The sequence below is a fragment of the Hippoglossus hippoglossus genome, chromosome 15 (genome assembly GCF_009819705.1).
Source record: "Hippoglossus hippoglossus isolate fHipHip1 chromosome 15, fHipHip1.pri, whole genome shotgun sequence".
NCBI classification, from domain to species: domain Eukaryota; kingdom Metazoa; phylum Chordata; class Actinopteri; order Pleuronectiformes; family Pleuronectidae; genus Hippoglossus; species Hippoglossus hippoglossus.
In genome coordinates this window covers 13246565-13274020 of record NC_047165.1, presented here as the reverse complement: position 1 = coordinate 13274020, position 27456 = coordinate 13246565, and the positions used below count along the sequence as shown (strand labels likewise).

The following is a 27456-nucleotide window of genomic DNA, read 5'->3' as shown; positions in this document are numbered from 1 at the left end:
TCTGACTGTCTTAACAAGCATTAAGTAGTTTCATGACCTTTTGTTTCAGAGCAATCAGCTCAGCAACAACCTCAAAGACGTGGTTGACAAGTACAAGAAATACGACGACTCCAGCGCCGGGCTTTTAACATGGCTCAACAGTTCAGAGGAGGAGGCGCGGAACCAGCAGTCAGAGGCCATAGCAGCCGACCCACAGACACTACAGAAACAGCTGGAGGAGACCAAGGCAAGAAACACTCCGGGCCAGGGCCTTATCATTTTGTTGCAGTCTTGTTACCAAACACTGTTACCAAGTTTTTTAAAATCTTGGAACCATCACTAATAATTAAGGCCAATGCAGACATGGTATGAAAGAGCCTCTCTCTTCCCATGTGATGCAATTAAATGATTTTTCATGGTGAAGGTTATTTTTACTAACCTTCACCAACATTGTGTGAGCTATCATGGTTGTTAAATTTGTAATAATCCAAGAAGGAAATAAAGCATATCTCTATTTAGAAGTATCACATGCACAACTTGGAGCACTGACTTTTTTTCACAGCACAATAGACCTGTGTTACCATATACAGTGTTTCCACTGACTTAAGTACAACCAAAGCTATTTTTAGCAGCGCGTTCAAATTTCAAACCCACATGTGAGTAGTTTTTTTATTCTGATTATTTGTAGCTTACATTCTCCTCGAGGACGATAAGAACAGAGGCCGACAGAGACGTCTCTGTAAACGCTTCTGGCAGCAGTTAGCTTTAACATTTCTCTGTAGGGAGGTAGTGACTTACAGCACAGATATGCCAAGATAACAGGCGCCTGTGAGCCGACCAGCGAGCAATAATGTGCTTTTGGCTTCGGTTACGAATCACTGCAGAACTCCAAAGCACTTTGTGTGAGTGTAGCAGTTGAGGCAGACAGGTACATCTAGCTATGTTTGTGTGGAACGACGCAATAATACACAGATACAGTCCAGACTCTCTTGCATGTCGTCGCTCTGTTGTCTCCATGTTCAATCCATCACTCTGGTGAAATGCATAACCTGCACACTTTAGTATGAGTACAGACAGAGGATGTGTATTTCAGTGGATGCAGTTTTTATTTCCTCTCACTTGCTCTTATTAAACTCCAACAGGCTCTACAAGGTCAGATGACAGGACATCAGACTGCCGTCGACACACTGCGCAAGACAGCCGAGTCTCTGATAACGTGCGAAGGAGACCTGCTGAGCAACCCAGATGAGATCCAGGAGACAGTAGGTGAGGGAAAAGAGTCAAAGTAGGGAGCATTTCCTCCGTCTACATTATATAAGCAAACAAAATGATTTTATGTTTGTTTAGCTGTCTTTCAAACTCATAGGTCCATATCAGTATAAAAATAAAATAATAAATACAGAGCAATAAGCATCACACTTTACAAAATCGACCAAAACACATTTGTTCCAGTGTTTCCAAAAAAAAGATGAGTTAGTGTTGTCTCAGTTAAGTCCCTTATGATTAAATGTTTTTGAGTCAGTTATACACACATACATTTATACATAGAATTCCTCGACACAGTATTTATGGTGGACACATTGCCACCTTCAAATCGAAAGATGCCAAGAAATCAGTAGTATTTGTATTGTAATTTGTTTCTGAAACATCTTATAAACATATTCTCTTCATGTCCTGATAGCCATCAATAAATAAAGTTGTCTGGAAATAAAGTTGTTTGTGGCCCCTCTCAGGCCTGGAACAAACATGACCAATCGCGTGGTTGTACAATTGGTTGTACCTGTCTGTCACTAACCGACCACTTCCTGCCTGTGCACATCCTGTCCATGCACATCCTGCTCGTGCTCCCACTACACATGACTGTAGACTGTAAATCGGAGAGACGTACATTCCTGAAGCAGAGATGATAGTCAGAAGATAGCGAGCGAGTCTCGGAGAAGTCTGCCTCTAGCAGTTGTCCATCAGTGCGGATCATGTGTTTTGGGGGCGATGCTCCGATGAGAGGGCTGATGGGAGGGGGTGGGATTAATCGTTTGCCCCAGCTTTAATAGGTATTACTCCTGCAAAGCTTTATTGTGCATTACAGTAAATAGGAAGGTCGTTAAACCAGCAGGCTGACACTTAGTGTCAACATACCACCAAGTGTCAACTATTTCTTTCCTGAAATATACAAACTCTGTCTGTGTGAAAAATGGCTTTGGGCATCTCATTTGCGTTCATTTAAAAAAATTGAAATTGATTATCACTAATCCTTTACCAAATTCATTATGTTAACAAACTCATAAATGACAAATACGTTTCTTCTCTGCTTCGAAATGTTTATCTCACAAAGTGTCCTAAGCAGTGAAAAATTGCTCAGGTTGAAACGTGACCCCGTTTTGCTTCCGTGTCCCGCAGACGACATAGTGGAGCGCTATGACAACCTGTCCAAGTCTGTGAGTGATCGAAATGAGAAGCTTCAGATCACTCTGACTCGCTCCATGAGTGTGCAGGATGGTCTGGATGAAATGATGGGATGGATGGAGGGAGTGGAGGCCAGCGTGAAGGAGAAGGGACAAATACCCCTGGACTCTGCATCGATAGGAGATATCCTCAGCAAGGAAGCAGTGTGTATTCTTGACATCATTTCAGCACCACAATAAGTACACACTGTAATTCATATATGCCGCAACTATTTGAGTTTCTGTAATCATCTAATTTATGTCCATCCTGTGTTACTAAGGCCTTAGAGCAGGACATAGCAAGTCGCCAGAGCAGCATCTCAGCCATGAAGGCCAAGGTGAAGAGGTTTGTGGAGACGGCGGACCCGTCGGCCGCCGCGCTCCTGCAGACAACGATGGATGGACTCTCTCAGCGCTTCTCTGACACTTGTGACAAACACAAGCAAAAAGTTTCCCAACTGGAGCAGCTGAGAGAGAAAGTGGAAGAGTTTGAGACGGTCGCAGATAAAGTTCAGCAGTTTGTCGTGAAGCGTTCGCAAGATCTAAATGAGACGGACGGTCCTGGGAAAACCTTCAATGAAGTGTCCCAGCTGATGCAGGTAAAGTCTACGACTGACAAACATTTCGTGGCTTTTCATCAATACTTAGATTTTTATATTTTTTTTACAAAGACTGACTATAATTTCTTGATAGAGCACCAAAGCCGAGATGGCTGAACATGCCGGTGATTTGGAGAAGCTGCAGACTCTTTCTAAAGAGCTGTCGGACATGAGCCCTGATGGAGACAAAGCCCAGCTCCAGAGCAAGATAGACAACCTCTCCAATATTTTCACCACCTTTAAAGACACCGTCAAAGAGAAGTAAGTTGGTACACAGGGAAGGGAAATAAAGAGGGGCCTTGGCTGGATGGTGTGACTGGATCTTGTCTCCTACAGGGAAGAAGAGGTATCGTCCTGTCAGGACCAGCTGGGGGAGTTCAGATCCGCAGCCAGCTCCCTCACCAAGTGGCTGGAGGAGTCCAACGAGAAGGTACCTGCAGTTCAGCCAAGCAGCAGTGAGAGAAGTCTGGAGAAGGACCTGCAGATAGTCACTGTGAGTCATGACATGTTTAAAAAGTCTGCTGTACAGAGAGTTTTATATTGTATCTAACTGCACTTAAAATGCTGGAACAGAAGCCCATTGATGTAATGCTTTATAGTTGATGTGTATTGCAGTAGATAGATGTGTGTTTCAATATAGTCTGTTCCTCCCTAAACACCCAAACTATCGCAGCCTGCTTTCTCCACTCACTGAAGACAGATAAATGATGAGTTTTCACACAGGACAGACCTGGGAGTGAAACACTGTGTCCTCCAGCAGAGAGATTATTTTCCTCCCATGATGTCACAGCTTAAAACAAAATCACACAAGTATCTCTAGTGTAAAAAAAGTAAATGGAAAAACTATGTGAAAATGTCTGTTTTTCTTTGTTTCTGTTCCTCATATTTACTATAAATGATCATCTTTTGTTTGCATGTGATATCAATGTCATATGTCATTTATAAACGTATATGCAATTGACCCGTGTGATCATTCTCTCGCCAGGGTTTACTAGATGAATGGACATCTAAAGGCCCGGCTGTCCAGGACCTGAACACTAAAGGATCAGCGCTGTGCAGCCTCATCACTTTCCTCACATCTCCTGCCAAGACGAAGACTCCTAACAAGTCAGGTAGACATGAGCACGCTCTGAGACACCTCATATGTTTAACGATCCTTCAGTGGAATGGGAAGCATGTTGTTTGGGTGCACTTCTGAGAACTCGTGTAATCACTAACCATTAGAGATCATGGACTGATCTTTTATTTCCAACATTCCTTGTTGGTCTGGCTGTCTTTCACACAAAGCTTTGTCTTATGTCTTTGCATCAGCTCTTACTAATGGTGGTGGTCCAGCGAGCCATTCCTACCTAACTAATAAAGGTAATGAAGTGTGTTTGTCATTTCTGCTGTGAAAGCACTGTTTCTGTGGTCTGCTGTGCTGGTATTATGGCCGATTATGGTTATGACAGGTCTGTGCTAAACAGATCGCAGCTTTTGAAAACCACAGTATGTTGTGATTATGAGTTTAGAGTTAGTGAAGTATAAACTGTTGAAGGAGCCATATTAAGATTTTGAAGTTTGTGTCTTTCCTCTAAAGTCTGCAATAAAAGGAGCTCCTCACAATTAGAGTTAACACTGCTCCTCAAGCTCCGGAAATACCTCGTCAGTAGTCCGGCCGATACTTCCGGGGGAACCATGAGGTCATGTGACATCACAGTGCCCCACATTTTCATATTGCACGCCTAGCTGCTAGTCTTGCACGCCTCCTAATAAAGCCAGGTCACACAAGAGTGAAGGCTGACATTTCCCACAGGCATAAACCAAGTGGTTTCAAACAGATGCTGAAAATAGGAACTGCAGCAATTCTGAGCATTGGAGCATGAAAACCTTTCCAAGTAATAACCCAAATTAAAATGAGGAATCTGAATATGAACATAATATGTCTCCTTTAACTGTTGAACTGTTGGGTGCAGCAGAGTGTGTTTACCTGGACAGGGACTTAGATAAGGACTCAGCTGTTGAAGTGTGAGAAGTTCCTGTGTCAAAATATGATTTAGTTTACAACAATTTAGCTCAGATTATTTAAACTCCTGTTTCATTCTGATTATGAAGATTAGGATTGTTAAACGTCATTTTTTTTCTGTTTTATTAAAACACTCACAAACTTATAAACAAATCTGTTTGCAGGTGTAGCTCTTGCATGTTGCTGTAACTTATCATGAAGCCTGCAGTTACATTTAAGAATGTGTGCTTGAATTTCATTTGCAGGGAGTTAGTGATATTTTCCTCTTATATTCTGAACATACTCCAGCCATTATATTAACAGAACTCCACTGTTATCAAATACCTCTATGGCACTAAACTCGCAGAGAGGAAACTTGATGGAATCATTTCTAATGCCCCTCAGAGCTGATGGTAATTCAGCAGAACATGTCATTCGTCAACGAGGGATACGCAAACCTCGGAGAAACGCTAAAGAGTCGAGCCACAGAGCTGAGTAGCTCAGTACAGGAGGTGACAGAGGCCCAAAAGGAGACGGAGGACATGATGACGTGGCTGAAGGACATGAAGAAGACCGCAGCGTCGTGGAACGATGCAGCCACAGAGAAGGAGTCAGTGAAAACCCAGCTTGAACAGCAGAAGGTACGGAAACACATCTTTTAAGCCACACAATTTCCTCACTGACTTTGTTCTGTTGTGGATTCTCATGTGAGACTCTTCTTAGAAATCATAGGATTCCTCATTCGTTATTTGTTTTATTTTCACAGGCGTTTGAAGACGACATGAAGCAGAAGCAGGAGCAGCTCCAGAAAGTCAGAGAGAAACTACTCAACTTGATTAAGACTCATCCAAACTCCCCCGAGGCAGCAAAATGGAAGCAGATGCTGGCAGAAATAGGTATGAACCAAGGTGTCGTGTCCAGATGGCCCTCTGTAATTATGTCACTGAGCCGCTTGGTCGATGTGTTGACTCCCACTGATGAAATGTATCTCATCACAGCACTGCCGCTTTACAAAATGGCACATACTGTAAAAAAAATTCAACCAGAGATGACCTCCATCTTTCCCCGACTCAGTAGCTGCTCTCTGCGACACCAGTTAAATTAACACATTCTCAGTGCCAAGTCCTGCACAGTGAGAGGTTTGCTTAGTGAACAGTAGGACAGTGGATGAGAAGGTGCTGTTGTGCTGACTAATGTCTATTTGTGTGATCGTTCTGCCCTCCTGCTCAGATGCTGCCTGGGCAGACATCAGTGGCTCCATAGAGCAGAGGAAGCAGAACCTGGAGCAATCCAACAAGAACCTGGACACCTTCCAGACGACCGAGCAGCAGCTTGGTCAGTGGCTTTCAGAGAAGGAGCTGATGATGACTGTCCTTGGACCCCTTTCGATAGACCAGAACATGCTCAAAATGCAGAAACAGCAGGTTCAGGTAAGCATTGTACCAGTAGTTTGTACTGATTTGAGGGTTTTACACAATTTTTGAATAAGAATTTCATCTAGTTTTCTGATAGATTGCTCTGCTCATCTCGATCTATTTCTTCCCTTTAGATCCTCCAGAACGAATTTAAGAGCCGCAAACCTCAATATGAGCAGCTTGAAGAGGCTGCCTCAGCCATCCTAAGCTCCTCAGGCAACCAGGACCCCTCAAATGGAAAACTGGTGAGGGACCAGCTAGCTGCCGTCACCCAAAAGTGGCAAGGCATCACAGGGCAGCTGGACCAGAGAGACAAACTCATCGACCAGGCCGTGGTAAAGACGGGGGAGTTTCAGGAGTTGCTGAGGAGTGTCGGTCAGACCGCCACTCAGCTGGAGAATCAGCTCACCAGCCATCAGGGCCACAGCACCCAGCCCGATGCTGTGAAGAAGCAGCTGGAGGACGTCCACAACCTCTCAGCTCAGCTGAGGGAAGAGAGGAAGAAGCTGAAGGAGGCTGAGGCCATCAACACAGAGCTCACAGCGATGGTGACCGAGGACTATCTGAAAGCAGACTTAGTCAGGCAGCTGGAGAGTGTCAGCAAGCCCTTCAAACAGCTGGAAGAGAAAGCAGGTTGGTCTTGTAACTTAATCTAATAATGTAGTGTTGTAATGTTTGGAAAGAAGAAATGATTCTATTTGTGTTGAGTCCCTGTAGCGTATATTTATACAATGACAACAACTTCTTAAAATACTAAACTGTTTTTATCAAAATTGTTCTTGTGGAATATTCGAACTCTGGCCAAGTCACTACTTTTAGAATTCAGCATAGTTGGTTCACAATGAGATTGATTTCTGAGCTATGTCAGAGATGTGGAATGAAAAGCGATACGCCTATCCTCCTTTTGGTTCTGTTTTTTGTGTAAAATGTGTAATAACATTTAACACACTAATGACCAAATTTCTCTGTTTTAGAAAAACGAATCCAGCAACTGAACTCGACCTTTGCCAGCTCTCAGCAGTTCCATCAGACCTCCAAAGACTTCCAGTCATGGCTGGGTGAGAAAATTCAAGACCATTCTAAGCCCCATCCCATCTCTGCCAAAGCAGACATCCTGCAACAAACCCTGGAGGAGCACAGCAATCTCCAGAAGGCTCTCAGAGAACATGAAGACGTATATAACACAATTGTCGGGGAAGGGGAGATGCTCATGCAGAACACTGATGGTGCAGAAAAGATGGCTCTGCAAGGGCAGCTCTCCACCCTCTCTTCCAACTGGGAGGAGGTGAAGAGGAGTTCTGCGGAGCAGGCTGATAAACTCCAGACTGCTCTGCAGAGATCTCTGAAGTATCAGGAGCATGCAGAGAAGCTCAGCTTATGGATTCAGGAGTGTGAAGCTAGCGAGGGCCGAGTCAAACTCGCCATTGACCCTGTTGCTGTTGAGGGCTCCATTTCTCAGGTTAAAGCTCTCCAGAAGGATGTTGACAAGCACAGGCGGATAGTGGATCAGCACAACACAGCCGCAGATAGTCTTCTTGAGGTGGCCAACACAGACACTCAAGTTGTAAAAGAGGAGAAGGCTAGCATTTGCAAAAGGGTGGACAATGTAGTGGAGGGTCTGCAGAGCAAGAGAGAGTCCCTGGAGAAGATCTCCCACACAGTTAAAGAATTTAACGATACCTATAAGGAGGCAAAGGTTCAACTGGAGGGAGCTAAGAAGCAGGTGGAGGCCTATGAATCACAGGGAGTGCAGGGTCACAGCAACAAGAACCTGACCAACATGAAAGCCCAACAAAAGAGCTTAGAGGGATTGCAGAACCAAGTTGAGCACCTGAAGAGCTTGTCCAAGGACCTTGTAGTAAATGTCCCAGATGCTGATGGAGTGACAGACCTGTTACTGCAGGCTGACAGTATAGAAAAAGACTACAGCACCCTGAACACGAAGCTAGAGGAGACGTGCCAAGTGTTGGAGGGTAAACTGCAGGGTATCGGGCAGTTCCAAATCAGCATTCGTGAGATGTACACCAGTTTCACAGACCTGGACGATGAGCTGGACAGCATGGCTCCTGTGGATCTTGACCTGGCCACTCTCAAAGAACAGCAGGACAACATTGAGAGCTTTGTGGCTAAGCTGCAGGAGCTGATGGCCAACACGGCCAATGCTGGAGACAGCTGCAAGAAGATGCTAGAGACGGAAACATCCCCTGACCTGTTGGGCCTGAAGAGAGACCTGGATGCTCTGAGTAAGCAGTGCGGTAAACTGTTGGACAGAGCCAAAGGCAGAGAGGTGCAGGTGCAGAGCTCGCTCACCAAGCTCGAGGAGCTGTACGGCAAACTCCACCACACGGAAGATAAACTCTGCAGAGCTGTGGACAAGGAGGCAACCCAGGAGGCGGTCGCCATGGAGACAGACGTCATAAACAAACAGCTGGAGGCCTTTAAGGTACAGTGTCCCTATGTTTGACATTTGTCTTGTTGCATAGGCCTAAATAAAGAATTTCAGTTGGTTTTATTTTCAGTCCTCTGGTTGCAAAGAGTGAGTTGTTCGATTAAATAAGTGTGAAATAGCAGCATAAAGGTCAATGTTGACAGTTTGCTCCACATTACATTTGCACCTGTTCATCTTGTGCTCTCAGGGGATCAGTACAAGTTGCTACAGTCGTGAACTTGAAGACATAATTATTCTTGTGGGACTTTTTATCTTTTCACACACCAAGCTTGTTTGCGTGTGTGTGTGCTCCTTTTTGTCACCTCTTAAGGACCTTTTCCAGCTAAAACACTGAACTTGTCAGGACCGGTAGACCCCATCGGGGCTAAAGGCCCAGTTTTAAACTGGACGTTCAAAGCCAAATATCATTTCTGAGAGATTTTGGTTAGGCTTAAGTCAATGCAGAGTGCTGATAAGGATTGCTGCGCAAACCTGCATGTCTGTGCGTGTGCATGTGTGTGTTGCTAGTGCTGTCCTTATATCTTTAAACTGAAAAAATACTAGCATATTTAAACTAATTTTACATTTCGTTTTTTTTACGAAAAAATTGATCAGTGTCAAACATAATTAGATGCTTACCCTTGATTTTGTAGAGGAAATCAGATTTTAAAGAAACAAGTTCCATCTTTTTTTTTCATCGTTAACTGCCTCCTTTGCTTTTCAGATTAGCAATTATTGATAAATGCTACTTGAATTATCCAGGCTAAAGGCTGTAATCTGTCCTATTATTCGTATTCCTTTTAAGATATTAATCCAAATGTATACAAACAATATATTAGCAGTTGTCATTCCACAGAAACCTTGCATTGTGGCAGATTGCCCACAGGCTCTATAGTGAAGACACTTGCTACGTATGTGGCTATCCCCAGGGGACTGCTGCTTCTTTCAGGGCATCTGTTGGTAACAAAAGAGCTGCGGCCCATATGCAATGATGGTGCAGGAGGGACGGACCCTCACAGCCAGGTGGCGGCCAGCAGGGCGTCTCTTGACTCATTAATTAAGCTGGGTCTGGATCCTGATCTCTTAACATTGATATTGTTGTTCTTTGACTTGTGAACCTTCGCAGCCCGACATTATCCCAGACTCTCAGCTCAGAGTAGCCTGGTGTTAATGTGACTATTTTGACATAGATGCCTCTTGAAGTGATGGATAGTGAAATAAAATCCTGCAGCATTAAGTGCAAGGCTAAGTGTCCATTTAAGCTTGTGCTAAAGGTTCAGTAATTTAGTTCAATTAACTATGATGTAATTCTGCCTGCATAGTTAATGATGCTTCTATCTGCATTTTTGAAAATGAAGGATGTTAATTATTAAAATGGATCATTATGCACCAGTAGTAGATTATTTCATTTGTTACAGATAATCCCAAAGGGCTATATAATATTCCCTTTATGTCTTTGTTTATTTTGTTAAGAATGAAAGTGAAGGATTCCTCTGTCTCTTATTGTTTCTAAAATATCAGAGGTCTCTGTTGGTATCAGTGAAATTTAAACAATGGGGGCAGCCATTAGGAAGATTTACAGGCAGATGCAAAATATTTTAAAAGCCTGTAAATTCCTGTGGACTTTTCCGAAAAAGGATTAACCTATATTTAGATTAAATTACGAAACACTTCTCTTTTTTTGTTAGTATTAGATCGCGTTGCAATAAAACAATGTAAACAGCCGTGTATAAGCAAATGACACAGATCTTTCCTAAGATGTAGGTCAAGGGATTTTTTTTTTCATTTAAGGGGGAGCTGTACTCGCATAGCGGCGCTACATCCAAAACCTTTGTTGAGTTACGTGGATTAAAACATTGTTGGGGTATGTGGGGGGTGTCATGGAATTTGTTGTGAGGAGTTTAGTATTGAGGCCCTGCAGGATAACTATTAAAGAAGTGATTGATTCAAATTGTCGCGGAGCAGTGTTGTCATGGTGCGCGTTTTCACCCCCGCTCTTTGTCCTGTCTCTGGTTTGGGATGAGAGGGCACATACAGGCTCAGCTGCCGGTGGAAAATCCCCTTTGTGCTCAGTACTCGGCATCAGAAGAGAGAGAGAGAGCTGTCAGCACCAGCAAAAGTCAAACTCTATATTTATTTGTGGCATGAAAACATTTATATGATTTTTTCATATTCTGACTTAGTGGGCTTCATTGGCGGCTGGTGAGAAAGAAATAAACTCACGCTCGGATTCACCCCTTTCATGTGCTTTTACCATTTTAGGTGAAGTTTAGATTTAGAGACACGCCTGACTTCACATGTTTACTCTTGTTTTCCATCATGAGATGTGTTGAAGCTTTGCTGAGGAGGTCCTGGTGTAAGTATAACTTTACATGTACGTTAAAGAGCAGCTCCAGTGACTCAACACTACTGGGGGGTTAGCGTGGGTGTCTGTTCTCAGTGTTCAGACATTACATCAGCGTGTCTTTCACTGCAAAAAGGAAGTTCCACCTTCTGAATCATACCGTAGCTAACCAATGGGATTGAAGTTGACGGTAAAAAGGTGTCATTAGGACCTCGTATTGTTGCTGAGTCACTGCAACAGAAAATGACACGTGAAACATGAAACCTCTTTGGGTGAGTGTGTATACATGTAGAGGGCACATTGTTTTGCTGTGAGACAGTTTTGTTGAGTTTTCGATCCATCAAAAAATTCTAGCCTTTATTTTCCAATGGAGACCTAAAATGTAAAGTATTAAAGCAGTTCTCAAGCTTAATGCCAGAAGACCAGTTTGAAAACAGTCCTCTGAAAACCCATCACTTAAAAGGGGAATGTTGTCCTAGCCTGCTTGGTTTGCAAGATCACAACTGAAGCAATCATACAAATACTGATATCTTGTCTATTGGCAAAGAAATTTATCTGCAGCAAATGTTATTGATTTGTGAAAACTTTTTTTAATGTGGTTTTCTTGGTCACCAATGATGGTAAACTGTGGTGGTCCTACATTGCAAAACACGATAGAAAAATCTGAAAACACATTGACAAGTCACAAAACACAATTTGTTAGCATTTCCTTCCTCTTAACGAAACAGAAATGTGTGCGTCCAATCAGCAAAGAGCCTTCTTAATAGTAGATACCAACCTGTTCCAAGAAAGGTTAATGTCATTATGGTTACGATTTTATATATATATATGTCTTTTGGAAACCATGAAACAAGTCAGTAAATAATCAAGAAAACTTGATTTTCATTTTATTAAAAGTTTCTTGTTCAAAACAATCAACAAAAGAAGACAAATAATAAAAAGTTATTTTGGATTTATCACTCGTGAGATCTGATAATCCACTTTACGAGCACATGTTCCTCTTTGTCTGACTCAGAGATTTGGCTTTTAGTAGCCTCTGTGCTTTTGTAGAAATTTCTGCGCGTGATTATTTGGAGAGGCTGATGAGTGATGCCGTTGAAAGAGCTTTATTCAGCTTCGACCTTTGGTCTCTGCAACTTTTGTTCTGAAATTGCTCAAAAAGCATTGATGCGAGGTTCGAAGAGGACCACAGATTAGGACAAAGGGACCTGAAACAACCAGGGAAATCACCAGAAGAATTATTACATTTCCAATGAATGCAGATTTCAGGGGCTGAACATCCCTTTTTAAAAATCCTACCAGATCTTTAACTGCTTATTTATCTCTGCCAGTGTCCTCTTTCTGTCTCTCCTCATGTGTGCAGAACTGCACAAAAAGTTTGGGATCAGGATTTTCACCGAACAACTGTGGTACAGACGATCGAGGAAACAAAATAAATTCCATTTATTATCTCCTCCATCGTCCTTTCTTCTCCTAACCCGGTCACTGGAAATAAAAAGCCCCTTCATGCACTTGGCAGAGCCGTCGGTGTTAAATTACCTGGGACCTGTGGCCCCCCCCCCCAGCATTCCACAGTAATTAAGAATTATCTGCAGGGTCCACAGAAAATTGTCCACAGGAAGAAAACAGAGGGCAAAGGGAGAGAAAAGGGAAAATGTGTATCTATTTCAATAGTGTGATGTCATCACAGTGGGAACGCTGCTGCCTGCTCGTCTAGGTTTTCTTTTCTCTTTTCTTTTTTCTTTTTTCTTGAGATGTAGAAAAGCTGGGGCGTAATGTTTCCCCTCCCCATTCCCTCAGTCACTGAAGAAGGAGAAAAAGTCAGTGATTGTGTCAGGATGAAGAAGATGGCTTAGATGTGAAGTGATATGGGCCATGCAGACATAAGGGGGAATTAGAAAGGGAGGAGAGGGAGGGAGGGATGAAGGGGGGTGGAGGGTCATGCGTCCACCAATCAACATGTGCTGTAGCGGCTCTGAGCACAAATGGAGTTGTGGCAGATGTTGTCTGAATAATGAGCGGGGGGCGGGGCATGAAACCCTCTGCCAGGGAGGGTGTCTGTCATTGCGAGCGGAGCGATGAGAGAGCGAGGCCAGGCTTTTTTGTTTATCCAGGAGTACCAGCTCCCCTCAGGACTGCCACACTGGTTTTCAGTTCGAGCCTGCCGCCGGATTTGTCTGTGGATGTTTTCACTTTGCACTGAACATTTTCTTCTAACTCCTGTGGATGCTGCAGGGAAAAAGAAACACTCCGGACCAGAGGACTATCCTGATTAAGTTCTGGCAATGCACAGGGAAGAGCCTAGAGGAATATATGTGGGATGGGTAACAATTGAAAGACTGGATTTCCATTCCTAATATGGAATATGAAGCTGCTGTAGAGTCCTAGCATTTGTTTGGGATTTATTTTATATTAGTTGCTATATTTGCAAGTGTGTGTAGATTTTATTTTGAAAAAGAAGTGGACACTTTAAACATTCATTTGTGACCTTATCATTTAAAGGAGGAGAATATTTTTTTAGTTTGCACAGTACTTGTCATGTCAATTGGTCACATTTTTAAATTACTTCATTTGCACTAAAGCAACATTTACCTCAAAGGATTTCACTATATCCTTGGTCTTTTTTTATACTGAGTGATTGGTGACAATTGTTTTAGCATGGGCAAACCGCTGAGCAGACCAGATTGCCTCAGACAAAACCCTTCCTGTGTGGGGAAGGGGGAGGAGGAGGACCTGAACATTGACGACTGCTATGTGCCCCAGAGATCCATTTATGACACCGTCCGGCTCAATGAGCAGATAGACTCGGGCTCTAAAGGCAGCCTCTCCTCCCGGCACTTCACAGGCACCTTACCTTACACGCACCGCACGTTAGACCTCAGGAGCCTGTGCGGAAATGGGGTTCTCTCTGCCTCGAGTTCATTTGAGCACCGGGGCCGAAAGCCGGCCCTGGGGCAAGAGCGTGCTGTCTTTGACGGACTTAAACTCAATGGGAACATAATCAGGGCGACAGATGTGGTGCCGTCCAAGTCACGACTCCAGGGAGGAGAGAAGAAGGACCACCCTCATCACCGGAGGTCATGGAGGACGTTTGCCCCCACTAATCTGGGAGAGTATGCCAGTCGCAGTGGAACCTTGTGCTCTGGGAGCGCGGAGCGGCCCAGGCTGATCAACGGCAGGAGAGGGCAGAGTATGACCAGCTCACTGACATCTGAGGAGGACTCAGGTCTGTACAGTCCCACTGTGGAGAGGGAGCAACACGGTCATCGGTCCCATAAAAGATCAGGCCCCGGGACCAGGAGCCTGTCGTCCTCTGAGGCGATGCACATGTCTGGCGACCTGAAAACCCTGCGATCGCTCAGCTCGGGGCAGGAGGAGTTTCCTTTCTCACCTGTCAGACACAACAGGTCTCTTTATCATAGTAGTAGCCTAATCAAAGAGTCGCAAAAGCCAGAATCTGGTGTGGGTGCGCTCAATGGAAAAGATGCAGTGAGCAATGGAGAATACAAATACCACACAGAGAGGTCATCTTCAGGGTCCGCCTACAAGACTCAGAGGGACAGCTGTGGATGGCGTTCCAGGACTTTAACAGACTACGATGAGCTCTCCACTGCCGAGCTGTTGGAGGATGTTTCCTGTCAGGATGACTGTGAGCTGGTCAGTGTGGTGGTGACAGAGCCTGAGACTTACGGAAACTCTGTAACTCTACCCATAGACAGCAGCCAGCTGACAAAACCATGCACTGTTCAACACGGAGAATCGGAGTACAACATGGAGGAGCTGGAGGAGTTCCTGCAGTCAGTGGAGGCCTGTCTGCCCAAAAGTTTACAGGCACTCGGGCTGAAAGGACAGCACGAGATAGAGGCCATACTGAATGCCATCACTACTTGTCCTGAGATCGACCCCATGGGTTATTTCTCCCCACAGGTGCCCAAAAAAACTGCTTTTTATCTTGTCCTGCAGGTTTCACTAGATGATACGCCTTTATAAAAGAGTTTTTCTCTGGCTGTATATCTGATTACATGGGTGAATTGGGTTTTACTCACCAGTTCAGCCCAGAAGCCTTCTGGTGTGATTGTGCACAGCTGTAACTGTAAACTGTGCCCTGCCCTTTTAGAAGCTGCTGACTGGTTAGAGAGTTGTTTATGTCAGCTGAATTTGAACACTAAACCTGATGTCGTGGTAATTGTGTTTCAGGAAGTGGGAGAACTCCCTGGCGTAATGTCCATCCCTTTTTTTTTTTAATCAGGACTACAACTAAGGATTCATTTCATCAGCAATTAGTCAATTGTTTTTCAATCATGTCTATGAAATGTCAGAAATTATTGAAACAAAGTTTCAGAACCTAAGTGGATTTCTTCATATATATTGTTTATCTGACCAAAAGCCAAAGAAAGGCAGCAAATCCTGTCATTGAGAATGTTTAGTTTTTTTAAAATAATTTTGCTTGAAAACAGACTAAAAATTGATCATTGTAAATCTCAACATGAGAAAATTATTTCAGATTACAAAGTAATTAAAGAGAGCAACATTGAAATTAAAAACCTGAATAAATACAATATTTAATTTGGTCCAGATCTGAAATATCCATTAAATTAGTAATTCATCAGTCAAATACTTGGTCTTGGAACAAGTGGAATAAACTGTTTAATGAACCTCCAAATAGGATTGATAACCTTGTAATTTGAGCACTTATAAAATGTTTACTCTGATTTGTTCCATTTGTATATAGGCTTTCCAGAAAGGGGACATTGATCCCTTGCAGACGCAGCTTCAAGACATTAACTCCCTCGGCCAGGGCCTGATCCAAACCGCCGCCAAGGGCACCAGCACCAAGAAGCTGGAGGATGACCTGGAGGGTGTCAACACAAAGTGGAACACTTTGAATAAAAAGGTTATTCATCATACTGTATATTACCAGTTTGACTGGCTGATATTTACCCTCAGTCATTAGTGAAAACACAAAGAGACGTTAGCAGTTAAATGACTCATTGGTTCTTACTGTTTGCTAAAGTGGAATCCTTTGATGGGTTTTTGTGGAGCTGTTTCAACTTGGCCTCAAAACAGGTGTCATCTATATTTACCATGTGGTCTGCAGATTGCTGAACGTTCAGCCCAACTGCACGAAGCCCTGCTGCATTGTGGGAGGTTCCAGGATGCTCTGGAGTCCCTGCTCAGCTGGTTGACTGACACAGAGGAGCTAGTGGCCAATCAGAAACCTCCATCGGCAGAGTTCAAAGTGGTCAAGGCACAGATTCAAGAACAGAAAGTAAGCTGGTATCATTTTGGACAAACACATGAGCTCATAGAAACACTGAACACGTCAGCGGTTCTATTCTAATCTTTCCGTTTCTACTCTAATGTATCCATGAAACATTATGACTTTGCCGTTCATCTTATTTAATTGACATCCATTGTTAAACAAGAGTGTGGAGCACAAAGCTTTTACTTTAATGCACACTTAATTTGAGCCTGTTAGATTTACTGTTTTTCACCACTAAGCACCGCTGGTGGTCAGAACATGCTAAAGGAGCCCTATAACTCTCCTCCTTTGTTTGCCTTTGACAGCTCTTACAGAGACTGCTGGATGACCGAAAACCGACAGTGGAGCTCATAAAGAAAGAGGGAGGGAAGTTCGCAGAACAGGCCGAGTCTGTGGATAAGGAGAAGGTTGCAAAAGAGATGGAATGCCTTGGGCAGAGGTGGGACGCTCTGCTCAAGAAGGCTGAGAACAGGTCTGTAAACACATGTAATACTAACACGCTTTGTGTTTTGGCCTCAATTAAATTTTACTGTAAATATTTATACATTAACAATGCCAGACTAAATTCACCTTGACTCTCCTCACACTGAAGTTAAAAGGAATAGTATGACATTTTAGTAAAGGCACCTTTTTACTTCTTGTGCCAAGAATTAGATGAGGCAATTAAAGGTGCAGTGTGTAAGATTTAGGTGAAAGGGATCTATTGACAGTAATTGAATATAAAATAATACTAGTGATGTGTTCACTAGTGTGTGATCGTCTAAACAATATAAATTGTTGCAACTTCACCAATGGATGTCACTAAATTCTACACACTGAACCTTTAATACAAGCCTCCTGTTTGTACAGTAAATATGACGCCTCAGCTTGCAGCCAGTTAGCTAAGCTTAAAACATATATACGACTTGAACAAACATCAGTGTGATAAAAAACTACTTAAACGACAGAAACCATCTTTGAGAAAAAAATATTTTACAGGTATTTTGACTTTTTAGTTTGGTCCATGTCCCATCCACTAACATGGAGGAGGCAGGATTGATGACCTATTATGTGATCAGCCACTAGGAGGCGATCAAAATGCGTTGGCTTCACTTTTGGGGAGCTCACGTGTCATCCATCTTTCTATACTAGTCTATGGTTTGGTCAGAGCGAGGCCTGCTGCTTCTTCCTTTTGTGCTATGCTAAGTTAAGCTGCTAGCTGTAGCATCAAGTTTGCCCTTAAGAGTGGTATCAATCGTTTAATGAAGCATATTATTCTCAAATCATGACAATAGACTAATACAGGCACCATTTAACTGTATTTATATATAAAAATTAATATTTATGAATAGGTTTTGTGGAAAGTTTCCATGAGAAGACAGCACTTTTTTCCTTGTCAGTTGCTGATGTTTTCATTGTGTGTCAGGCACAAACACCTGGAGAGCATCTTAGTGGTCACTCAGCAGTTCCATGAGACTCTGGAGCCGCTGAGCGAGTGGCTGGCCGCCACAGAGAAACATCTGAGCAACTCTGAGCCAGTCGGCACCGAGACAGCTAAGCTGGAAGATCAGATCTCTCAGCATAAGGTAATATCCATCATCACACATCATCATCATCATCATGTGTTTGGTTCATTTTGCTTGTTGCCTTTAGGTTTGTGCTTTTCATTTCTCCACTCCGTTTCATTTTTCATTAATTTTCAGTTTGATATTTCTGTTTTCTGTGTGTGTGTGTTTTCTGTTTGTGTCATTTTCCTTTGGTGTGTGTCCCCCCATCCCTGTGCGGTCAGGCCTTAGAGGAGGAGATTATGAGTCACAGTAAAGACCTGTTTCAGGCCGTCAGTCTGGGCCAGATGCTCAAAAATGTGAGCTCGGTGGACGATAAGGCGTTTGTCCAGTCTAAGCTGGACGCCACACAGGCCACTTACATTGAGCTCCAGGAGCGGTGCAGGAGGAAAGCCGAGATGCTGCAGCAGGCTCTGGCAAACGCCCAGCTGTTCGGCGAAGACGAAGTGGCCCTCATGAACTGGCTCAGCGAGGCACATACGAGGCTGAGCGAAGTGTCCGTGGAGGACTACAAAATAGAGGTTCTTGAAAAGCAGCTGGCAGAACAACGGGTACACACTCCTCCCCAGGCCAAGCAATATGCTGTCTTTTTATTTAAGTTGCATCAGTCAATCATGTTTCAGTTGATGTCATTTTCGTTTCATATATTATTTAAACTTTAAAGTGTTTCTTGTCGCTCTAAATATATTTCTAAGTTTGTTTCTCTTTATTTGTAGGCACTGCAAAGTGATATTGAGTTGAGGAAGAAGAATGTTGACCAAGCCGTCTCTAACGGGATGGAGCTACTGAAGCAAACAACAGGTATGAGGGACTTTATGAGTTTCCTATTGTGTAATACACATCAAAGGCCCTTTTCAGACCTATGGTTCAGATCTGGTATTTACATCAATCCTGAGAGATCAATCACAAGTGGACAGTGTTGAGTCCGTCTCTTCACACTTGGCATTAAGATGCGTCCTGAGTGTGTCTCCTGTGATCGGATCTCACTTCCTTGCTCTAAATGCAAATACTCATGTACGTCATTTGTTTTCGTAAAGACCAAATTATGTTGGTTCTACTCAGATATGTTTGACAATGTGTGTGTGTCTGTGTAAAAGAGAGAGAGAGATAAATAGAGAGAAAGAGAGCGAGCCTAGTCAGGAGGGACTGAATGAATGAAGCTATTAAGAAAGATTTTACCAATTTAGAAAAGTATCAATCATTATGTGGTGGTGTCAGTATTGTGTCGGTGGCCACAAATACATCAACGTATGGACACTAAAAGAAGTAAAATATGTTCAAAGTCTAGCGTTCAGAGACTGAGTAGGCGGCCCTTCATATGTGGCACAGGACACATCAATGTTCACACAGCAGTTACAGAAAGTGGCCACATGCGTTCCAGACCACGTCCAAATGTGGTTTGAGTGATCTGATCTCAGGACGTATTGAGGACATATGTGGGTCACCTGTTCTTAGTGCTGACACTTTCAGGAGGGATGTTCATACCAGGTCTGAGTGGGGTCATACGGTTTCTCACTATATTCAGGAGGCAGCTCAACAACAGCAAGGTCTTTTTTTCAAATGAGAAAATCCAATTTTTTTGCCACCTTATTTATCAAACCTTATTGCTGAGTCTATAACTACTGTGCTGTGCTTGCCCATACTCCAGCAGACATAGAAAACTCCTTTAATTAATGTTTTATAATGTATTCTATTACTTCTATTCATAGGTGACGAGGTGGTTGTTATTCAAGGCAAATTGGACGGTATAAAATCTAAATATGCTGAGATAAACTCTATGAGTGACAACGTTTTGAAGACACTGGAGCGAGTTTCCAGTCTCTCCTCGAAGCTGCACCACAATCATGAGGACCTGAACTCCTGGCTCGAGAAAGCAGAGGCCGAGATCAGTGCTTTCGCTGATCAGGAGCCGGTGGGAGAGCAGCTCACTCACGCACAAAGCAGGCAAAAGGTACATGTTTCCACATTAATATGAAATACGCCTAACACACAGTGAATCCTTAAATATACTCATCTCTGTGGCTGTAATTCTCAAACAGTTTTCCATGTTTTCTGTCAAGGCCTTGCTGAAGGAGGCCAAAGACCAAAAAGCTGTGATGGACAAGCTGAATGAGTTGAGTGGTTCCCTCCTGGATCTGATTCCGTGGCACGCCCGCGAGGGTCTGGACAAGCTGATCACTGAAGATAATGAGCGGTATCAAGCCGTGCGTGACACCGTCAGCCAGCAGGTCGACCACATCAACGCGGACATACTCAAGTCGCAGCAGGTAAACCAGACATTAATAAACAGCTTTTTTCCTCAAATGGCTTTCTCTCTTCTTCATTTATTATCTTCTACCTTTCAGTTCTACTTTCTTATTAGAAATTGAAATGTTTCATATCCTTTTTGTGCGTTTCCAGTTCGAACAGGCTGCAGATGCTGAACTCGCCTGGCTGACTGACGCTGAGAGGAAGCTGCTGTCGATGGGCGAGATCAGGCTGGAGCAAGACCAAAACACAGCTCAGCTCCAAGCACAGAAGGTGAGGCCGTCAATCATAGTGTGTGTGTGTGTGTGTGTGTGTGTGTGTGTGTGTGTGTGTGTGTGTGTGTGTGTGTGTGTGTGTGTGTGTGTGTGTGTGTGTGTGTGTGTGTGTGTGTGTGTGTGTGTGTGTGTGTTTGTGTGTGTGGATAGACACAGGCCTCCATTTCTTTAAAGCACATCCAATAAAACTCACTCTACCGGTTTTCCAGATTTTCTCCATGGACATCATGAGGCACAAAGATGCTGTGGATGAGATTGTGAAAACAGAAAAGGCCATCATGAACAGCAAAAACCCAGAGGAGAAAGAAATCTTGAAGGTGAGAAGGAATTATTTTGAAGTCAAAGCCGCCAATTGCGCATTACGTATATGAACATAAAGGATCTTCTGGGTTTGCAGGCGAAGACGCAGACTCTCCTGGAGAAGTACGGCGCGGTGAGTCAGCTGAACTCGGAGCGCTGTCTGCAGCTGGAGAGAGCCCAGTCTCTGGCCAGTCAGTTCTGGGAGACCTATGAGGAGATGTGGCCGTGGCTCCAGGAAACCCTGAGCACCTTCAGCCAGCTGCCCCCGCCCTCCATCGAGTACGAATCACTCAGGCAGCAGCAAGAGGAGCTCAGGGTAACAAGCCAACGCCAGTGGATGATCAGTAAAACACTTTAATGCAAATGATGGAAAACCTAAACTGATTATGTTGTTTCCTCTGCAGCAAATGAGAGAGCTGATCGCAGAGCACAAGCCTCACATTGACAAGATGAATAAGACCGGGCCCCAGTTACTTGAACTCAGCCCAGTGGAGGGAGTGCCCATCAGAGAGAAATACACAGTTACTGACCAACTCTACACCAAACTGAAGGCTGATGTTAAACAGAGAGCTGCCACTCTGGATGAGGCCACCTCCAAATCCACCCAGGTGAGAAGTAGCTCTTTATTATCGATTATATTACATAATTATATAATAAATTATTATATTGTAATATATATATGACAATGTTTCTATTAGATGGCCATCAAGCTAAAAATATCTGATATAATTAAACGTTTTTGCTGTTTTTAAAATAGATGATTATAATATCTGGTTCAAACTTAAAACAAGCTATAACAGTATTATTATAAAAGTAACAATAATAGTGATAATCATTGATTACCATACTATTATTCACAAATTTTAATACTTCATTTCTAATTATTTTGAAAAAATCCTCACATTTGAGAGGCTGAGGTATCAGATTAGTGTAATAATAACTATGTTTCCAAATGGATGTGACAGATTCATTTTAAGGTCTGTTTTTTGTTATGAAAACAGTCTTTTGTCTGAGAGAGAAAACTTAAAAAAAAAAAGTCAATAATGTTGTATAACAATTATATACAAACTGAGGTGTTTCCTCTCCTCGTTCTCCACCAGTTCCATGATAAAATCGACCCCATGCTGGAATCCCTGGAGCGGATCGCTGAGCGCTTGCGTCAGCCTCCCTCCATCTCGGTGGAGGTGGACAAGATCAGGGAGCAGATCACGGAAAACAAGGCCGTCTATGTGGACTTGGAGAAACTGCAGCCTTCCTATGAAATGCTGCGACAGCGAGGCGAGGAGATGATCGCACGGTCTCAAGGGGCAGACAAGGACATATCTGCTAAAGGTACGGTATTTACCATACTGTCATCTTTTTTAGCAGTTTGTATTTTTTAAATGTTGTCTTTATTGTTTATTTTTATTTTAGTAGGGGTTTGACTAATACAGAGCATCAGGATAGTTAAAGGAAATAAGAAATAATAAACACAACTACTAGACAAAACTTAGATTCTTCAGTATGTCAAAACAAATAAAATCATTATTTAAAATCTTGCATGAACTTTCCTTAAGGGAAATCATTGGAAGTATAAAGAGAAATGGACCATATATGTTTCCCACTAAACCTGTGAATGTGTGTTTGATTTATTTTGTATTAACACTTTATTAACCCGTGTTTTATTTTTACCACAAGCCGTACAAGACAAACTGGACCAGATGGTGTTCCTCTGGGACGACATCCAGGCGCTGCTGGAGGAGCGCGAGGGGAAGCTACTGGACGTGATGGACCTGGCCGACAAGTTCTGGTGCGACCACTGCGCTCTCATCGTCACCATCAAAGACTGCCAGGACCTGCTGAGGGAGCTGGAGGAGCCCGGGGTCGATCCGTCAGTCGTCAAACAGCAGCAGGAGTTTGTGGAGGTACGCAGGTTTCCCAAAGTCAAACCACGGAATCTACCAGTTGGTAATTAAGAGTGAGGCAGCATGCTTTTGTCGTTAAATCTGCTTTTAATTCAACAGGGATTTAAGGAGGAGATTGACGGGCTGCAGGAGGAGCTCGATGTGGTTCGAAACCAAGGGGCAGAGCTCATGACTGCCTGTGGCGAGCCTGATAAACCTATTATAAAGAAGAGTGTTGATGAGGTAAACGATTTAAAACCATGTTGTCCATGCAGATATGTCTTCTTTCCTGCATGTGGCTCGTGGTGTGACACTTGTGTTGTTATTCCAGGTGAATTCGGCGTGGGAGAATCTAGATAAAACCTGGAAGGAGAGAGGAGAGAGACTGGAGGAAGCCATGCAGGCTGCGGTGCAGTTTCAAGACGGCCTGCAGGTACTTTGATCCCTGATACGAGAGTTTTCAAAGGCAATGAAATAAACCGCTTAATGGAGTTTTTGGTTAATTTGGTGAACTCTTCCAATAAGGGGCAGACTTTGCAAAATCGCAGTGTTTTTTTTCTTTCTTTTACTTTTTAATTGTTAAACCAGTAGGTACTCGTTCGTAGACACAAACAGTGTTTATGTTGCAGTATTTATGAGTCTGCTGGTTTTTAAGGTTTTAACATGAAACCACAACTTGCAGTGCTTTTTTATTGCAGCTGATAAAAACAACATTTTATGGGAGACCTATTAATTTTGAAAGCATAATATAAACCCAGACTGCAGTGCTTTTCTATCGCTTGGCCCTTTTGTATACAGTCTATGTTTGGCTCACACTTTCACTTGTGTCAAGTTATTTCAAGATCTTTTAATGTGGAGGAAGGAATCCTCTACACAGCTGCTTACATTTGACTGTAACTGTAAAGATCATAACCACACACTTAAGACGATAGTGTTCATATTCAGGTCCTGCTCCTTTACTTTTATCGTGTTTGTTTGCCGTATGTGTCAGGCAGTATAGAACCATTCATTGCATAACATGAAACTGTGTGGAAACATGACTCCTGGTGCTCTGACCTTTGTTTTCTCTCAGTAACAATGGTTTCCCACCTTCTTCTCAGGGAATGTTTGACTGGGTGGATATTCTGGAGAGCAAACTGGATTCAATGTCCCCCGTAGGCACAGACCTGGAAACTGTCAAGCAGCAGATTGTAGAGCTCAAGGTATGATCTCATGATTTCTCTGTTAAGATGCAACAGCAGTTTCTTGAAATATTGGAATTCTACTCAGGATAATTAATTTTAATCTTAAGCTTTACTGCAGGTTTCCCTGTTACAGACTCTCATACACCAGCTGTGTTTAAGTTGAGTGCTTCATTTATAACAGGCCTTAGATAACCTGCCTTGTAACAGTGCAACCGCTCAGTAAATATTATCTCATAAAGTCACATTTGCTTTGATGTACAGTCATATGAATGTTGTGCTGAAAAGGCCAAGCTGGTATTGTGTGTATGACTTTGTACTTGTGTTGACTGTTTGGGTGTAACACTTCATTCTGCTGGTTCTTTCAGGAGTACAAAGGGGAGGCATACCAGCTGCAGATCGAGATGGAGCGCCTCAGCCACCAGGCGGGCCTCCTGCTGAAGAAGGTGACGGAGGACGCCGATCGCTGCGCCATCCAGGAGCCGATGTCCGAGCTCAAGATGCTCTGTGTTAACCTGGACGAGAAGATCATCAGCCGGCAGGTCAGTCAAGGGAAACATGAAGATTCAGCAACGACTTTTAAGAAGAAAATGAAATCTAAGTCACAGATATAATTACCCTTTTAAACAGATTGTTCACTTTATTTATGTGCTATTTAATCACAACAAGAACGGCACTCAGAGGAGCACATACTTTCGCCAAGTCCCAACTTCTATTCAATCAAGCTGGACGAAATTACACAGTTCCTCAAATCTGCCAGGTTTTTTTTATCAAGATGAATTATTCAAATCAGTGAAAATGTTCAAAAACACTCGATGTTAAAGGGCCTTGATCTGGATCCACACCAACATTAAATGGGTTCTTCCCTGAGTTCCATGGTAATTCCTTTTTTTTTTTTTTAAACATGACCTCCTTGGCTGTGGCAATGAGTCTGGTTTAATTTAAATAATGTGCCTCTACAGTTTCATGCAAATTTGCAGCCAGACTCAACAGTGGCCCAAAAGACCGTGGTGTGTGTTGTTTTGCATGTCAAGTGCTTTTGCCCGCTGCAACATAGAAACTGTTTAATCTGTCATTAATCCAGCACAAACTGGAGGGAGGCCTCTTGGCACTGGGCCAGTTCCAGCATGCACTGGACGAGCTGCTGGCGTGGATGAGCCACACCGAGGAGCTGCTGGACGAGCAGAGGAAGGCCGGAGGAGACCCCAAAGCCATCGAGATCGAGCTCGCCAAACACCACGTACGACAGAAAACCTCCTCACCTCATGTTTCTTTTAACGGGCAGTTTCAGTTAACAACCAGGGGATAAGCAAAGCATCAGCATCAGGAGTAAATGTGTGCTCGCCACACTTGACTGTACATTTCATTTAATCCATGGAAATCTAAGAAAAAGGCTTTTACTAAATACTTTATTCCAGCATGATCTTTTACTCAAATGTAAGAACTGATCTGGATAAATCATGTCTGTTTTATCCTATTTGCGACAGAAACACGCAGATTTAATTTCGTCCTCAGATCCATCCACCCAACATTTCACTCTTTCTGGCTGCTTTCTCTCCACAGGTTCTCCAGATTGACATGTTGGCTCACAAATCGACAGTTGAGGCGGTGAACAAAGCCGGTAACGATCTGGTGGAGTCCACCTCAGGCGAGGAGGCCTCTGGTCTGCAGACTAAACTGGAGAACCTGAACCAGAGGTGGAAAGCCATCCAGGAGAAGACAGAGCAGAGGAAGCAACAGCTGGAGAGCGCTTTGCTTCAGGTATGAATAATTTAATCAGCCCAGACTTCATTTGTCATTGTATTTATTGTTTAATAAGCTGTGGTTGAATCCTTTCTCCCAGGGGAAACAAGAGTCATAGGGCTTTTTTTAGGAGTATTCCTATATCTCCTCCGCCTCCTCCTCATTCCTGTTTGCATCCTGTGGATTTTCTATTCACAACTTTGACATTTAGGGAGCTGCTGGGATGTGAGGGAGGACACGAGGAGCAGAAATATCCCGTGGGTTTTTTATAGATTGGGATGTTTATCAGAAAAAAGTGCCAAAAATTCAGTTTAACTGAAAACTACAGTTCAATTCTTAGTTTTAACAGTTAATTAAAAAAAGTTTAATTATTTTTGTAATGTTTATTAACATTCACTTTTTTCCTTCTTCTGCTAAATACCACAGGTTTGATGGCTAAATGAATTTGAGGAATTAATAACTCAGACATCCGTCTCTCTGAGCCGTAGGTTCCAAAGAATGACTGTGTGTGACACCTTTTGTCCTGACTCAGGTTGTATTGTGTTGTAGGCCCAAGGTTTCCATGGTGAGATAGAAGATATGCAGCAATGGCTGAAAGACACAGAACGTCAGCTGTTGGCATCAAAGGCTGTGGGAGGCTTACCAGACACGGCCCGGGAGCAGCTTAACGCCCATCTGGTATGTGTTTAAACAATATGAAAGGCCGCATACAGATGGCGGGGCTTGTAAGAGACGACCGTGTCTTTTCTGTGTTTTTATCCCGAGTGTGAAAATTCAATGACACTGCAAAATACACTACTTGCAGCTCCCCCTGCGGAAGGTTACAAAAACCTTTTTAAAAGTGTTTCTAATTGATTCAGGCCTGTCTGACTATAATTAATTTAAGAATCTTTCCCGTCTTTGTTTTCCTTCGCTCTGAACTAAAGACATTTTTCCTAAAGAAACACCAGCGCTGATATTTTATGGTACCAAAAGACAGAGGGATTACTTCAATGCAATAACTTTTATCAAATTAGTAACTTTATACTGTTTAAATGTTTGCGGGAACAAGCCTCTGGGAGTCTCTGCGAGCCGCACTTTGTTCATTCCTTCACCTTTTTTGGACTGGATTTGGACAAAACGTGGGCAAATTCATCCCACGCACTTTGAACGCTGTAAAGCCCGAAAGTAAAAGTCAGAGCTGTAATTTTGTCTGTTTGGCGAAAGCATCACTCACTCGCTCCATGTCATTGTTTTGGGTCTTTTCTTGCAGGAGTTGTGTTCTGCCTTGGAGGCGAAGGAGGAGCTGTATGAGGAGCTGCAGAACAAGGGTCAGCAGCTGCTCATGTTGGCGCCTGAGGGTCCCGACAGCAACACGGAGCAGGACCTCGCCAACCTGAAGGGGAAGTGGGAGGCGGTGCAGGGGAAGGTCGCTGAGAGAAAGGTATGGAGTCACAACTCGAGATCCAGGCCCCAGCGAGGGATCGCTGACATGCACTTGAGCCATGACTGTGTAGCTGAAAGCCTCTAATCCCCGTGCTGATAATGAGCGGTGTAAAGATGGAGCGTTGGCATGGACACACACACACACAGGATGTGGTCACGCTGTAGATCACAGCAGACTATGCTGTCTGACAGTGTGTGGAACAACTGTGGTCTTGTCTCATATGTTGAGAAGTGCATAAAATAAATAGTGGAGCTTAGAATATGTGAGCCAAAGTAAAGGCTAATCTGTCACCGTGTTGTCCTTCTTGACATCTTATTTATATTTGACACCGATTGGAACAATATTTTCTCATTTTTGTTGCTACAATAAATAAACATCAACATAATCTCCCCCTTTACCGCTCT

General features: G+C 43.3%; 1 protein-coding gene across 24 annotated transcripts in view; it reads left to right on the top strand.

Moving 5' to 3' along the window:
* Positions 1-27456, top strand: part of dst (dystonin) — a 108739-nt gene that overhangs the window by 66065 nt on the left and 15218 nt on the right. For 21 of the 24 annotated variants that reach the window (XM_034609566.1, XM_034609563.1, XM_034609564.1 and 18 more), the window contains 35 exons: positions 50-226; positions 1122-1245; positions 2377-2585; positions 2702-3019; positions 3114-3280; positions 3356-3512; positions 4005-4131; positions 4331-4381; positions 5409-5644; positions 5770-5899; positions 6234-6433; positions 6553-7051; positions 7393-8861; positions 15923-16084; positions 16289-16459; positions 16759-16925; positions 17859-18018; positions 18222-18548; positions 18714-18798; positions 19707-19948; positions 20058-20264; positions 20398-20517; positions 20729-20836; positions 20917-21135; positions 21224-21427; positions 21920-22151; positions 22497-22723; positions 22823-22945; positions 23034-23135; positions 23803-23904; positions 24252-24425; positions 24968-25123; positions 25447-25644; positions 26176-26304; positions 26879-27049. In XM_034609566.1, the coding sequence (XP_034465457.1) occupies positions 50-226; positions 1122-1245; positions 2377-2585; positions 2702-3019; positions 3114-3280; positions 3356-3512; positions 4005-4131; positions 4331-4381; positions 5409-5644; positions 5770-5899; positions 6234-6433; positions 6553-7051; positions 7393-8861; positions 15923-16084; positions 16289-16459; positions 16759-16925; positions 17859-18018; positions 18222-18548; positions 18714-18798; positions 19707-19948; positions 20058-20264; positions 20398-20517; positions 20729-20836; positions 20917-21135; positions 21224-21427; positions 21920-22151; positions 22497-22723; positions 22823-22945; positions 23034-23135; positions 23803-23904; positions 24252-24425; positions 24968-25123; positions 25447-25644; positions 26176-26304; positions 26879-27049 (7650 nt within the window). The remainder of the gene's footprint in view (positions 1-49; positions 227-1121; positions 1246-2376; positions 2586-2701; positions 3020-3113; positions 3281-3355; positions 3513-4004; positions 4132-4330; positions 4382-5408; positions 5645-5769; positions 5900-6233; positions 6434-6552; positions 7052-7392; positions 8862-15922; positions 16085-16288; positions 16460-16758; positions 16926-17858; positions 18019-18221; positions 18549-18713; positions 18799-19706; positions 19949-20057; positions 20265-20397; positions 20518-20728; positions 20837-20916; positions 21136-21223; positions 21428-21919; positions 22152-22496; positions 22724-22822; positions 22946-23033; positions 23136-23802; positions 23905-24251; positions 24426-24967; positions 25124-25446; positions 25645-26175; positions 26305-26878; positions 27050-27456) is intronic. The other 3 variants (XM_034609565.1, XM_034609573.1, XM_034609552.1) reach the window with 2 other exon arrangements.